Genomic DNA, 15,000 nt, shown 5'->3' with positions numbered 1-15,000 from the left:
GCAAAATATGTAAGCTAACAACAATCAGTGCAATAATCAATAAGTGCTAGTGTTAGTCGACATAGGAGAAGTGCAATAAACAATACCCTACAAAAAGTACTAGAGTTGTAGTTAGTCAACACAAGAGCATATTTTTCATACAGTGTGCGCTGTATACAATATGGCATTTACTGTGTAAGTTAGTGTTTGTGCAGCTTGTGATATGAGAGGTCACGGCAGCCAGGCAGTAAAGATTACTAGGGCCTCCTACATACAGAATATCAGATGTTAATACTTTCATTTGAACATATGCTTATGATTATGCTGCGTTAGGATGGATTTTAGCAGAATTTTGTAATCGTTACAACAAGGTTAAAGTCATTTAGATGCATCCAGATGTATCAAAGAAATACTTGAAATGTGGGCACCAGTCAATCTAAAGCAGTCTCAGTATCATTCCAACTGATAAAAATGTGTTTATCAGGGTCAGTGTTTTAAGATTTGCCTTAAGTTCATTTTGTGGTGCCTGACGTTTAACTGCCCTCCTAACCTTGGGGTTGGGGTAACTCAGTGAGTCATGCACTTGAATTTGTGAGTGTAGGTGTTCACATTTCATTATATTTTTAGTCCTTTCACTTGTGTTTATGTGATTTTTGCAAGAATTACCATCAACAGCATACATTCGCTAATCTGAGTCGAGGACCGTCTTGCTCTTGGAAGATGAGTGTTACTGTTGCTTGTTTGTAGGTGTGAGCTCTCTGTTACACCACCCTCTGCACACTCATCACTTTCATAACACGGTCCCTGTTTAATGCTCTCTTTCCATGTTTCATTGTCTCCTCCTCTCTTGTCTCCTCTCAATGTTTGTTTGTGTGTGTGTGTGTGTGTGTGTGTGTGTGTGGTGTGTGTAGGCAGCTCATCTTTCTGTTCAGCCCTAACGTCTTCTCTTTGGGCTTCACTGACCTCTGCTGGGAGGTGTAGGCTGGCAACATCCTGTTCCCTGTGCTGGCCCCGGTGCTGCCTGACAGGGGCCTCTGCCTCCTCTCCACTCCCTGACTCATCCACCACCTCCACCCAGCCAGTCCACACACACATCCCCCAACCCTCCCACTCTCTGCAGGAAGTGGGTGACCCAGACCCAGGCAACTCGGACTTGTCTTCTGCCCTCTACCTCATCCTAAAACATAACTCGTGAAGGTGGTTGCTAATTTACTTGGACATTATAGACAAAAGCAAAATATAAATATAAACAAGGCAGAAATAAACTTCATAATATATGTGCAAGTTAAAGGTATAATTAAATATTCCAGGGGATTGGTAACCACAGAAGAGACAGATGTAATGGAAACACCAGTGCACATAGGGACACGTCAGCAGTTCCGGTTCCTCTTGGAATGCTGTTGTACGTTGTAGTGTGATCAAGTGGGAATTCTGACTGGGTTTCAAGAAGAATAGGCCCACTACTGTGTTGAACAGTTGGGAACATGTCCTGTACACTGACTACCCTCTTGTTGGAAAAAAAAGAAGAGAAAAACAATGAGTCATCAGACCATGTCAATTTCTGCCACTACAGAACAGCGGCACACAAAGAGCAAGAGAACGGAGGAGGGAAACATTAGGGGAAAATTTGATTGTGTATTGATCATGTAATACTTACGAATTCTAATCATTAGAGAAATACGTCAGGAGGTTATTCATCTTACTGAACTAGTGTCAGATAAAGCTGAGACACTGTAATCTTAAAATACACAATTTTTAAAAGGATGGTTCTGTTTTGGAGATTTTCTACTTCTGATTTGGTGCTTCTGCGTATCACTATCAACATTAAATAAGAGCCATATTGCTTTTTCATTACATGTGGTGTTTCCATGATTTGTTTCCTCTCCAGGTAGCCTCTGAACAGCAGTAAGAAGGCAACATACCTAATCTGACTTTAAAGAAGTGATGACTGACTTGAAATGCATGTAAAGGATGTTGCTGAAATTTATTTACAGTCTTATTCTCTCCATATAAAAGAGACCGTAGAGTGTTAGCAGAAGCGAGGGTTATGTTCTCATCATTCATCTCCTTTTGGCCACCTTTATCAGGTTATGTTTAGGAAGTTTCTTGTTCCTCAGATGCAGGAACACACGAGGAGCACCAAACCCCCTCTTAGCCGATTTGTCTCCCCTTTCGTTTTTTGTGTCGTGTGCTTGACTGTGGAAACACTCTGAGCGTCATTAGCACGCTAATTCATGCAGAGTATTCGCCCAGACTCGCACAGAAACAGCAACCCTGAGGCCATGATGAACAGAAATCTGCTCATTCCATGTAGGACACACTCGCAGCCACTCTCACTACACACTAACGAGGTTTGGTGCTGCTCATGGGTAACGAGCACTAGCTGTAGCTGCTTCCCGAGCTCAATGCAGATGCCGTCATTCCGGATGGAATAAGAGAACTCCTCTCGTTATTCCTGGGTTTTCTTGCTTCAGTTAGTGTATAGGAAATGCATCTGCTTATAAATAACTCAAACACTGAAATTAGTGTCAGTCCACAAATGACTAATTCTTGATTCTTACACCGTCCTCACTCTGGCTAATTTCATGTTTGTATCTTTCTGTTGTCATGGTGGGGGTGAGGTGTGGAGTGGGCGTGTAGGTGAAATCTGACTCTACAAAATTGTACTGACCACATTACTCATACTCCCCTGCCCCTGTGTTACCGGGGCGGTCTCTACCTCCACTAAATCAGCAAATGCAACTGTTTACTACATGTCATGCAGAGCACTGGTTCACTACATGTCCCTCTCTCTCCTTCTGTCTCTCCATCTCTCTCTGTCTGTCTCTCTCTCTTTTTTTCTTTCTCTTTGTGTTTGTGGCTCTCTCTGTCCCGCCCTCTATCCACAAGCAGCCGCGTGCGTTAACAAAGCTCTATTCATTACTAGACTGCTTAACTGTAGCCTTGAGATGCTGAGAAGCACTCTGCTCTGGTGGAGCTGCATTGGCACTGCGCCGTTTGATTGCTTCAGCCTTAGATGTTCCCGCGGAAACCGAAGAGTGAAAGCGTGACTTGTGGTGCGTGTTGCCGTTGTGTGTGCAGGCCAGACAATTCCTGCCCAGGTCAGTGCTCCGGAGCTGAAGCCTGAGGTCAGCAGGGAGAACAGCTCAGTGGACTTCAGTAAGGTACGAGCTCTGTAATCCCACCAAAAGCGACCAAATCACAAACATTATACAGAATATACAGAAAAGTAAACTGTTTTCTTTCAGTGCTGTGATGACAGCACACCCTAACATATTGCATGTCGTGCATTATTTCTGGGCCACAGTCATTGTTGGATAAGATATACTTGCAATTGAAAGGTACCAGATCTGGATGGCATTCCGTATTCGAGAGAATGGAAAGCCTTCTCTGTATTGCTCTCAGCAGCTTCAGAGTTGCTTCTCTGGTGAAAAAAACAGGACCAAGGTTGAAAGTCCCAATCATCTTCACAGAAAAACCTAATATTTGATATTTTCTGTTTGCGATGCCATTGCAAGTAAAGGTACATTATGTAACTTTCATTCAATATTTCTTTATGACCTCTGCACTAGAGGATCTCATAGTTCCCATGGTTCAGTTGGCACCCAGCTAAAGGGACATAACCACAAACACACATCCACAATCTGAACCTTCTACGGTTCAGAATCAGCAGTCTAGTCTAACATACCTGTCCCTTGTTCATTTTTCATGATCTCGCCACTACTTAAGCCTATTAACTCCTCAAGTGCTTTAAGTTTCACCTTAGTGTGACCAAAAGACACAAAAAAACCTGCCCACCTTTTTCCACGCCTGTGCTGATTCTTTGACATTTTAAGATTTTTGTTTTGTATCTGAGCTTTAAATAAAGTTTTACAATGTGGAAACTGGAAAAGTAAGTCACATGAGGTTTAAAACTAGTGACTGGAACTGGATAAAAGAGGAGAATGAGAGGAAATGATGGTGCAAATGATACCGCTTCAAAGAGATAAGTGTTTTATCTAACGTAATGTGCTATATTGCAGATTATGTGAGGATGCATAATCTCTGTGCTGTTTCTTCATATAGAAGAGGATTAGCGAGTATACTCTTTTGACTTCTCGAATAATAGACCATGTGTGAGCAGGCTTTTCCCCAAAACTTTGTTTTACAAAGATACAGAGGTTTCACAAAGAATTGAAGATTTGGAGTAAGGCTAATGTAATAAAACTTAAACAAACTGGAGCAGAACTAAAAGAGCTTTACCAAGAAATGACGCGCTATGCAACCAGAAAAAGAGAAAAAGAAAACCGAGGCCACTGTTATTTACTGGCTATAAGTATATATCGTAGTTTCACACGAAATGAACCACTTCTGACAGTATTAGTCTATGAATTTTCTATTATCAGACTTATTTCTGATAAATCTACTTCTGTTTTGGTACAAATATGATACATTTGTGGTTAAGGTCACACTAGTCACACTAGTATTGTCACACTAGTATAATCTTGGACAGACAGTAGTGTATAAAAAATCATTGCACCATAAGATGGAATGGAGGTTAAAATGGATGAGAGCTATTCAGTTTAAATCTTTGACCTAAGGCTAATTTTGAAGTTTCTTTAGAAATTATGGACTGTACCATAATGTGTCAGGAAACAGGAATGAAGCTGTGAACTGTTGGTATACCCCCAGAGCAGCAGAAACCTGATCAACATGTAATGTTGAAGGACAGTGGAAACTGAAACAGCAGAAACCACTGATGGCTTTTTTACTAACGTGTGTGTGTGTGTGTGTGTGTGTGTGTGTGTGTGTGTTGCAGATAGACCTCCACTTCATGAAGAAGATCCCTGCTGGGGCCGAGGCTTCCAATATCCTGGTCGGAGAACTGGAGTTCTTGGAGAAACCTGTGGTGGCATTTGTACGTCTCTCTCCTGCTGTCCTTCTCAGTGGCCTGGCGGAGGTTCCCATAACCACCAGGTCAGCAGGCGCACGTCTCCCTAATCTTTGTCCTCTGAACGAAACCTTCAATCTCTAAGATAAACTGTGGCTCTCACTCCCAGGGCGATTTAGCTTCTTCTAGCACCAACTCTGAAACCTGTCTGAGGTTAATAAATCAGCTTAGTGTAGATTTTTGGGACCTTACTGGGCAGATTGGACTCCTTTATAGACACTACATCTACATTATAGTCATGAACAGATACAAGGAGTCATCAAAGTGCTAAGACGAACCTTCCTCAGCAGTGTTGATCACGTGTTTGACACACGGGTACGGTTTCAGTTTCCTTTCACTACAGGCCGTTGGAGATGCGCTTTTATCCTCCGAGCCTTAAGCACTCTCCTCTCCCACTACACAGTTTGAGAATCTCTCACACCTCTAATGTAAATGACAAACAACGACTAAAGCATGTGCGTTGTCTGGCGCTATGCTGTTGGCTATGTGACTTTTGTGGATGAAAATAAGCAGAAGCTCTGAGCTTCACGGGAGTCTCATTCCAGATTTGCGCGAAAAGTGAGACAAGACTGATTGTTTATTTTTTTGGCTGCTAGGTTCCTCTTCATTCTGCTGGGACCTCTGGGTAAAGGGCCACAGTACCATGAGATTGGCAGGTCCATCGCAACTCTGATGACTGATGAGGTGATGCACACATTATTATAATGATGATTTTTTTAAAAACCAAAACACTTACTTGTTTTTCACACCCCTATAAAATATGTGTTTTATGGCGTATGGATCAGTTGTATACATGACTTGGAAGAGTTTTAAAGGCATTTTAGGAGCATTGAATCAGCTGTGATAGAAGATGTTTCTTTGAGACTGGAACGGTTTTGTCGAGAATCGGGAAGCCTGAAGCCGTGCACAGCTCTGTATATTGTCTCGCTGCTTTCACAAGACGTCAGGGTGATTTTTGGAATACTCATAATGACATGCAAACACCTGCTAATTAGCTAGAATACCACTTTTTAGCCTTGCACTTAGTTACCCTGTTGCTAAGGCGACACAGTAATGACACCACTGTTGAGAGCTATGCTAATATGCACTTTTACCAGCAGATTTGATTTGCGTTACCAGGCTTTATTTGTGAAACTGAATAGAATTGAGCAAAGAAGGAAATTGCAGATGTCATTCGCAGGTTTTTCATGATGTCGCATACAAAGCCAAGGACCGCAACGACCTGGTGGCAGGAATTGATGAGTTCCTCGACCAAGTAACTGTTCTGCCCCCAGGAGAATGGGACCCATCTATCAGAATTGAGCCGCCAAAAAACGTCCCCTCTCAGGTGAGCAGATGGCACTGCTCAAGCAGTATCTGTCAATATAATGATGCGTTTGAAGTTTTTTGTGTGTGTGTCGGTATTTGGTAAAATATATGAAAGCACTTTTCCTTCTCTCTGGGGAAAGTGCCATTGCCTATGACTAGTGCTTTGTGTCTCTGCAGTTTCTTGAACCATGCACAATGGAGCGATATTCCGAGCTGGAAGAGACAGAGCTGACATGAGTGCTCTCTGTGTGTGTGTGTGTGTGTGTGTGTGTGTGTGTGTGTGTGTGATAAACAGGAGAAGAGAAAAATCCCTGCTGTCCCCAACGGCGAGCTGCCAGAGACTGTGGACCATGGGGGGCATGGAGGCCCTGAGCTGCAGCGCACCGGGAGGTCGGTTTGGACTGTGTCTGTGTGTGTGTGTGTGAGTGTGTGTGTGTGTGTGTCTGTGTCTGTGTGTGGATCTGGAGTGTACATTTCAGTGAGGGTGAGCAGGCGTTAAAGTTCAAGCCCAAACTATATGAAGAAGAAAATACAGTAGAAACTTTGTGGCTTATATGCTGTTTACTGTACATAACCAAATGCCACGGCACTGAAATCCAGTTTCACAACTTCGAAATGAACTGGACAGACGCCACAACTGACATTTGGTCACAGAGACTCCCCCCATGAGTGACAGTTTTCACAACTTACTGCAACTTTCTCTCCTCTCATAACAACAGCCCCCTTCTGTTCTAGAAACCCTCTTTTCTCTCGGACTTTAGCAACGTAATTTTAAATGACGCCCCACATAAAATAATTTAAACATGATTAAATCCCGATATTATGATACTAATCCACTACAGGCAGGGGATAAAGTCTCCATCTGTGTAATTCTCAGACATTCAGCGTGAGTGTGCTGTGGGTGTTTTTATACACCAGTCTCAGGAATTCAACCTGAGTGTTGTGTGGGTGTTTTTATATACCAGTCTCAGACATTCAACGTGTGTGTGTGCTATGGGTGTTTTTATACATCAGTCTCAGACATTCAGCGTGTGTGTGCTATGGGTGTTTTTATACACCAGTCTCAGGAATTCAACCTGAGTGTTGTGTGGGTGTTTTTATATACCACTGTCAGGCATTCAACGTGTGTGTGCTGTGGGTGTTTTTATACACCAGTCTCAGACATTCAGCGTGTGTGTGCTATGGGTGTTTTTATACACCAGTCTCAGGCATTCAACGTGTGTGTGCTGTGGGTGTTTTTATACACCAGTCTCAGACATTCAGCGTGTGTGTGCTATGGGTGTTTTTATACACCAGTCTCAGGCATTCAACGTGTGTGTGCTGTGGGTGTTTTTATATACCAGTCTCAGACATTCAGCGTGTGTGTGCTATGGGTGTTTTTATATACCAGTCTCAGACATTCAACGTGAGTGTGCTGTGGGTGTTTTTATATACTAGTCTCAGACATTCAACGTGAGTGTGCTGTGGGTGTTTTTATATACTAGTCTCAGACATTCAACGTGTGTGTGCTATGGGTGTTTTTATATACCAGTCTCAGACATTCAACGTGTGTGTGCTATGGGTGTTTTTATATACCAGTCTCAGACATTCAACGTGTGTGTGCTTTGGGTGTTTTGATATACCTGTCTCAGACTTTCAACGTGAATGTTCTGTGGGTGTTTTTATATATCAGTCAGTCTCAGACTTTCCACATGAGTGTTCTGTGGGTGTTTATGTGCCGTGTCATATTAATGGATCACTACTGTTTTTAATATATTCTGGGGCATATTGCAATTGCAATATGTAGCTATGTGATTGCAAGTAATATTGAGTCTATTTTGTGTATCCATAGAAGCAAGTATGTTCAATATAGCAAGTATGACTTGAATAACATTTTTTATTTTGATCTAATTTTAAGATTTAATAACTTGACAATACAGTTAAGTCTTGACTTTGCTTCAGCATTGTATTTTAAATGAAACAATAAAATGCATTAAAGTGCAGAATGAGAGCATTAAATAGAATTTCTTTTACATCTATGCTGGGAGGAATTTTCTGGGATTATGGCCTTTTTATACATAGCCCCTTCCACTTCTATGAGCAACTGGAAAATCTTACATAATCCTAAATAAAAATGTTATCTCTAGTACTTGGTTGCTAATCCTTTACAGTTGATAGCTGTGACTGCCTAAAGTCTGTGTGCCATAGTCATCGGCAGACATTGGCTGTCATCCCTGTTGGATGTCCTGGCAGGCGTGTAATGCAGTCGTTTTCAGTTCCACGTTCTTCTGGAGGCTTTGTGCCAGTTTGGTTCTGAGTGGAAGATCTGATCAGTTAAGATGCTTACATGCCCACAGTTAGATTAGCACTGAAGCCTACTGTGCCAGTTCCACAGACAGCTGCACACGCACATTCCCGTATTTGTATCCGTTCCCGTGCCATTACCCAAGAGGCTTTGTACCTTTTTATATAGCTGTTAGTTTTGACTCCAGGCAGTTCTTAAGACTAACACTGCCAGTACATTTAGCACAATGTAACCTGTGTTTTGTGTTTTTGTTATTTGATTTCTCTGAGGTGATGCGTTCTTCGGGTATTCTATGACACAATTATGTCTGCATTCTGGATTGGTTCAGCAATTAAAAAGAGATTTTTATTTCACGACTGAAACATCCACCACTGTGGTCAGGGAGATGTTTTTTTTTTGTTATTGCTACACTTCAGTGCCCTTCTTTCTGAAGTATTATCACACTTTTGTACTCACCTCATGTTTTCACGGTCTCACATCTCACATCTATTCTGGCATTTAGCCTCATGATGGCTTGCATTATGGTATTTTTGTTTCTCTTCATTCTTTGCTCATTTGCGGTTGAACTAATGAAACAAGAAACAACAGAGCAGCCCTTTGTCCTATTACCTCCAGTCCTCAAGTATGGGAGGGTTTTGTATGTTTACGGTCTTCAAGTCCTAGATGGTTTACACCATGTGGTCCTTCCCTCCAAGTCATTGTTCTCTGAAACCGATATTTATCAGGTTGAAAGCATCGTAGGCAACCCACGCCCCAACCCAGCGTGAGTGATGGGTGTACTGTGAACTCTAGGTTCTTTGGCGGCTTCGTCCTGGATGTAAAGCGCAAGCTGCCGCACTACGTGTCAGACTACACGGACGCCGTCAGCCTGCAGTGTGTGGCCTCCTTCCTCTTCCTCTACTGTGCCTGCATGTCTCCTGTCATCACCTTCGGAGGCCTGCTGGGAGAGGCAACAGAGGGCCGCGTGGTACGTAAACTTGAGCCCGCTTGAGCTCACACACACACACACACACACACACACACACACACACACACAGACACACACACACTCACACACACACACACACTCACACACACACACACACACAGACAGACAAACAGACAGACACACACACACACACACACACAAACACACACACACACAAACAGACAGACACACACACACACACACACACACACACACACACACACAAACAGACACACACACACACACACACACACAGACAGACACACACACACACACACACACACACAAACAGACAGACACACACACACACACACACACAGACAGACACACACACACACACAAACAGACAGACACACACACACACACACAGACAGACACACACACACACACACACACACAAACAGACAGACACACACACACACACACACACACACACAGACAGACACACACACACACACACACACACACACAGACAGACACAGTTCCATTTTAAATAAACCCCCGTGTTTGCACACGCACGGCGTATCGATGTGTCCGTGAAGCATGCGTGTGTAGATGCCCCTTTGCCTCATATTTGATCTTCTTCTACAGAGTGCCATCGAGTCGCTGTTCGGTGCGTCCATGACTGGCATTGCCTACTCCCTGTTTGCCGGCCAACCGCTCACCATCCTCGGTAGCACTGGGCCTGTGTTGGTGTTCGAGAAGATTTTATTTAAGTTCTGCAAGTAAGACTGCGCTCATCACAATACTAGTTTGCAGAGAATTCAGTGCTGCTGTGCTACACTTTCCCTCACTGCTATCAGAATCGTACTGCTTAGACAGGCCGTTTGCAGGGTGTTTGCAGAGGTTGGGCCTCCCCAATACCTTACGCAAGTAAAATGGCTTCCGAATATCCATGTGTCCATTTGGGACAGACCGAGTCCTGTCTGAAATGCCTCGGAAGAGGACATAGGAAGCTGTTCACAGATATTCTAGAGCTTCATTACTGTACAGTAATGCACACAGATAAAGTCTCACAGTTATGGAGTAGGCCATTTTAATTCTGAAGAGGTATGGTCACAGACTGGTTTAATGTTATTTGCATTTGTTTGTAGTGCGGCTGTTACACGGCTGAGAGTGAGAACATAGTGCATCATGCATTACTCTTACGTTTACAAGGCAGTGTTTTTCTGATTGGTTTTCAGGGAATACGGGCTGTCTTACCTGTCCCTGAGGGCATGCATTGGTTTGTGGACTGCGTTCCTCTGCATTCTGCTCGTGGCCACGGATGCCAGCGCTCTTGTTTGCTACATCACCCGCTTTACAGAGGAGGCCTTTGCCTCACTCATCTGCATCATTTTCATCTACGAGGCCCTGGAGAAGCTCATCCACCTCGGTGAGACCTACCCCATCAACACGAACAACAACCTGGACAAACTCACCTCCTACGCGTGAGGCCGCGCACACACACACACACACACACACACACACACACACACACACACACATCTCCCCACTGGAGACCTACCCCACCAACATGAACAACAACCTGGACAAACTCACCTCCTATGCGTGAGGGTGCACACACACACACACACACACACACGCACAAACACACACACACACACACACATATCTCCCCACTGGAGACCTACCCCATCAACATGAACAACAACCTGGACAAACTCACCTACGCGTGAGGGTGCATGCACACACCCACACACACACACACACACACACAGATCTCCCCACTGGAGACATACCCCCTCGGCATCAATAATAACCAGGACAAGTTCACCACCTACACGTGAGGTTTAACCTCTCAGCACACACACACACACACACGTACAACATGTACACACACACATACACCACAAACACATCCCAGCTAGTGACATTCCCCATCAACATGAAGAACCTGGAAAAACTCACAAACATCCTACTTCCCTTTTAATGCTTGTGTGTCTGTGCATCTATAGTTGTGCATGTGTGGAGCCAGTCACTCCCAGCAATGCCACTCTCCTGTACTGGGAGCAGAACAACATCACAGCATCAGAGATCTACTGGGAGGCCCTGGAGGTAGAGGTCAGTATGAGCTCATGCAATCCAAACCTCAGACTAACCACTTTATCACACTTTATCACCAGTGATCTGCTGGCCAAAGAACTCAAAGTTAAGAGTACCTTATATCCTGTAACAGGATCATAGATAATTGATGGATGAGAATAATCAGATCATTTCTATGAAATAGGCAAAGCATGAGATGTCTTCAGATTGGGTGATAAGGTAAAAATATACTAGTGCCTATGATCACAATTATAAAATATCTTTTATTTTGTGATAGGACCAGACAGTCAATTAGGATTATGGAAAAAAATATGTGAATGGCATTGCTCTCTCAGATGGAGACAGATTAAGGGCATGTGGCCTGGATTATGCTGGATTTGCCATGCCAAACCACTAAAAGCACACTGTATGTATTCATCCTGCTTAAGCGTATGGTTTAATGTCATAGACACCATTCTGCATCTGTCCATGTGTTGGAGTGGGAGAGGGATGGAGGGAGGAAGGGGAGAGAGAGAGAGAGAGAGAGAGAGAATTAGACAGACAGATGTTGAGCAAATGAAAGGAACACCAAATTCATGGAATGGAAATAACCTGAATACTGTGTTCAGAGTACCCAGAGTATTCTGGGTATTAGAAATATGTTTTTATATATATATATATATATATATATATATATATATATATATACACACACACTCACACACACTCATAACTGAAAATATGCATTCTGAGAAGTGTGTGAAATGGCATTGCTTCCTATTTTTCTCAGGTTCCAAATAACATCGTTCTTCAATAAGTCTGATTATATGTATGTCTATATGAGACTTTAATATTGTACACACATACATACTCTCTTGGCTTGTGCTTTCTGTGTGTGCTGTGGCACGTCTCTTAGGACTGCATTGAAAAGAGAGGCGTGTTTGTGGGGTCGGCGTGTGGCCCACATGGGCCGTACATCCCCGACGTGCTCTTCTGGTCTGTTGTTCTGTTTTTCTCCACTGTGGCCATGTCTGCCTTCCTTAAAGAGTTCAAGACCAGTCGCTACTTCCCCACCAAGGTACTACAATAACCACACACCCTGTTCTCAGCACTACAATAACCTAAAACCATTTTCTGGGAAGCCACCACCACAAGAAGCACCCCCGCACACCACCACCACCGCCAGTGTGTGTGTGTGTGTGTGTGTGTGTGTGTGTGTGTGTGTGAGAGAGAGAGAGAGAGAGAGAGAGAGTGTGCGAGTAAGTGAGGGAGGGGAAAAAACAGAACATGCAAGAGAATTTTATTTTCTGTTGTGTTTTGATGCCCTCTTGTGGATTACTAAGTAAATGAAGGAGACCTCAAATAAAGTCTCCATGGAGGGTCTGTAAATCTCTCTCATCTCATCACATGTAGAATTCTAGTTTTGTGGGGGTGTAAATGTTGTGTGTCCCCACGCTGTCCCCAGGTTAGGGCGATCATCAGTGATTTTGCTGTGTTCTTCACCATCCTTACCATGGTTCTGTTGGACTATGCAATAGGGGTCCCTTCACCCAAACTGCAGGTGCCTAACAAGTTTAAGGTGAGCTGTTCTCAGCTTCCTGGGGTCCTCGGTACAAATGCACCTTTAAAAACAGGAACCTGTGAGTTTCTTTGCTGTTTACCATGTAATGCTGGCTGTGGGCTTTTTTTTTAATGTTGTTGTTGCTACATTTATTGCATTTTCCTCTCATTAAAAGTTCACATTCTTATTGTGTGTGTCTGTATGGACATGGACGCGTTAATGTATGCGTAGCCGACGCGAGATGACCGAGGCTGGTTCATCAACCCCCTGGGTCCGAACCCATGGTGGACCTGCGTCATCACGGTGATCCCGGCTCTCCTGTGCACCATTCTCATCTTCATGGACCAGCAGATCACTGCAGTCATCATTAACAGGAAGGAGCACAAACTCAAGGTACATAGTCAGGGAGTCTCTTTTTGTAGCACTATAGTATCCTATACCACACTGTACTGTACTATACAGTACTATACTATAGTCTCAAGCCTACAATCTAGCGCGGAATGTCGAGGTAGGGGAATTGCAGGAATTGCCATTAGGGTTTATTTTGGACTACAAAACCAGTGATGACTAGGCAATAGCCTTAAGAAGTGAGCAGTTTAGCCTCTTGTGATTTTTGGAATTGAAACATCATAATTGTCGCCAGAAAACCCCGAGAGTGAATTTTTAACAGTTTTGGTTTTGTTTTACTTAAACTGAAAACTGCCACTCCTCCCTGTCTCCTACTGGCATACTAAAGATCACCTTGAAGCTCTGTGATGATCTAGACCAAAACACTGTCACATGGGAGGTTGTCTGTTTTCTCACAACAGCAGTGCTATCGATTATACAGGGTTTAAGCTCACGCGTTGTCCTCTCTGGTCGCACCACGCCCCCGGTCAGTGGTGCGCCCGGCCGCCCTGAGATGACCGAGGCTGGTGTGCGTGTGTTTGTGCGGCTACAGAAAGGCTGCGGCTACCACCTGGACCTGTTCATGGTGGGCGTCATGCTGGGCGTGTGCTCCCTCATGGGCTTGCCCTGGTTCGTGGCCGCCACCGTGCTTTCCATCTCGCACGTGAACAGCCTGAAGCTGGAGTCGGAGAGCTCAGCCCCGGGCGAGCAGCCCAAGTTCCTGGGCATCAGGGAGCAGCGATTCACCGGCCTCATGATCTTCGTCCTGATGGGCTGCTCTGTCTTCATGACCTCCATCCTCAAGGTGACCGGCTCGGCCCTTTCTTTAGGCCTCGCGGTGGAAGGGGTCGCTGGGCGACGCAATAAGCGTACCTCTGAGTGATGCGTTAATCCTGGATCATGCTAGAGCGACGGACAGCGCCGTTAACAGGCGTTAAATGTGCGTGACATCTTAATGCTTTTTTCAAAACACAATCCAGAAGGCGCTCAAATCAACCCCACCGTGAAGGACAAGGGTTAAAATCTGCCCTTAAAAAAAATGTAACAAACAGCAGCACGAAACAAAAGTTGCACACTTTCCTCTAAACGAGTAGTCTCTTTAAAGCCACCAACATTTATAGTCATTATTGCATTGTTGCTTCATTAGGCAGGAGGTGAAACGCGGCCCCGTGTAGCTGGCGTTTTTAAATTACAGCAGGGAGAATTTCACAGACACACTCTTCTCGCCTGCTTATTCATTTGCTGTTCTCCCTGCCCCGCCAGTTCATCCCCATGCCTGTGCTGTACGGCGTGTTCCTCTACATGGGAGCATCTTCTCTGCGAGGAATTCAGGTATGCTGTGGTCGGGGACGTGGGCACACGGGGACGCGAAAGCTGCTCGACCCCCGCCAGCGTGTGGAGGGCGCTCTCTGAAGCACTCTCTGTGCGCAGTTCTTCGACAGGCTGAAGCTGTTCGGGATGCCTGCCAAACACCAGCCTGACTTCATCTACCTGAGGCATGTTCCTCTGCGGAAGGTGCACCTGTTCACCATCGTCCAGCTCAGCTGCCTGGTGCTCCT

General features: G+C 44.4%; 1 protein-coding gene across 3 annotated transcripts in view; it reads left to right on the top strand.

The window, feature by feature from the left end:
* The window catches only part of slc4a10b (solute carrier family 4 member 10b), a 41,949-nt gene that overhangs the window by 22,385 nt on the left and 4,564 nt on the right, over positions 1-15,000 (top strand). Inside the window, exons 8-23 of one of the 3 annotated variants that reach the window (XM_081713581.1) lie at positions 891-1,121; positions 3,061-3,143; positions 4,778-4,935; positions 5,506-5,593; positions 6,090-6,236; positions 6,513-6,607; positions 9,294-9,468; positions 10,060-10,193; positions 10,653-10,898; positions 11,427-11,532; positions 12,410-12,571; positions 12,959-13,072; positions 13,286-13,447; positions 13,995-14,246; positions 14,705-14,773; positions 14,873-15,000. The exon at positions 14,873-15,000 is cut by the window's right edge and continues 46 nt beyond it. In XM_081713581.1, coding sequence (XP_081569707.1) covers positions 891-1,121; positions 3,061-3,143; positions 4,778-4,935; positions 5,506-5,593; positions 6,090-6,236; positions 6,513-6,607; positions 9,294-9,468; positions 10,060-10,193; positions 10,653-10,898; positions 11,427-11,532; positions 12,410-12,571; positions 12,959-13,072; positions 13,286-13,447; positions 13,995-14,246; positions 14,705-14,773; positions 14,873-15,000 — 2,350 coding nt within the window. The remainder of the gene's footprint in view (positions 1-890; positions 1,122-3,060; positions 3,144-4,777; positions 4,936-5,505; positions 5,594-6,089; positions 6,237-6,512; positions 6,608-9,293; positions 9,469-10,059; positions 10,194-10,652; positions 10,899-11,426; positions 11,533-12,409; positions 12,572-12,958; positions 13,073-13,285; positions 13,448-13,994; positions 14,247-14,704; positions 14,774-14,872) is intronic. The other 2 variants (XM_081713582.1, XM_035522760.2) reach the window with 2 other exon arrangements.

This window comes from Electrophorus electricus, chromosome 4, assembly GCF_041902795.1.
Source record: "Electrophorus electricus isolate QZ-2024a chromosome 4, ASM4190279v1, whole genome shotgun sequence".
Taxonomy (NCBI): Eukaryota; Metazoa; Chordata; class Actinopteri; order Gymnotiformes; family Gymnotidae; genus Electrophorus; species Electrophorus electricus.
Note: the sequence above shows the minus strand (reverse complement) of the source record. Positions and strands in the feature narration are given on the sequence as shown.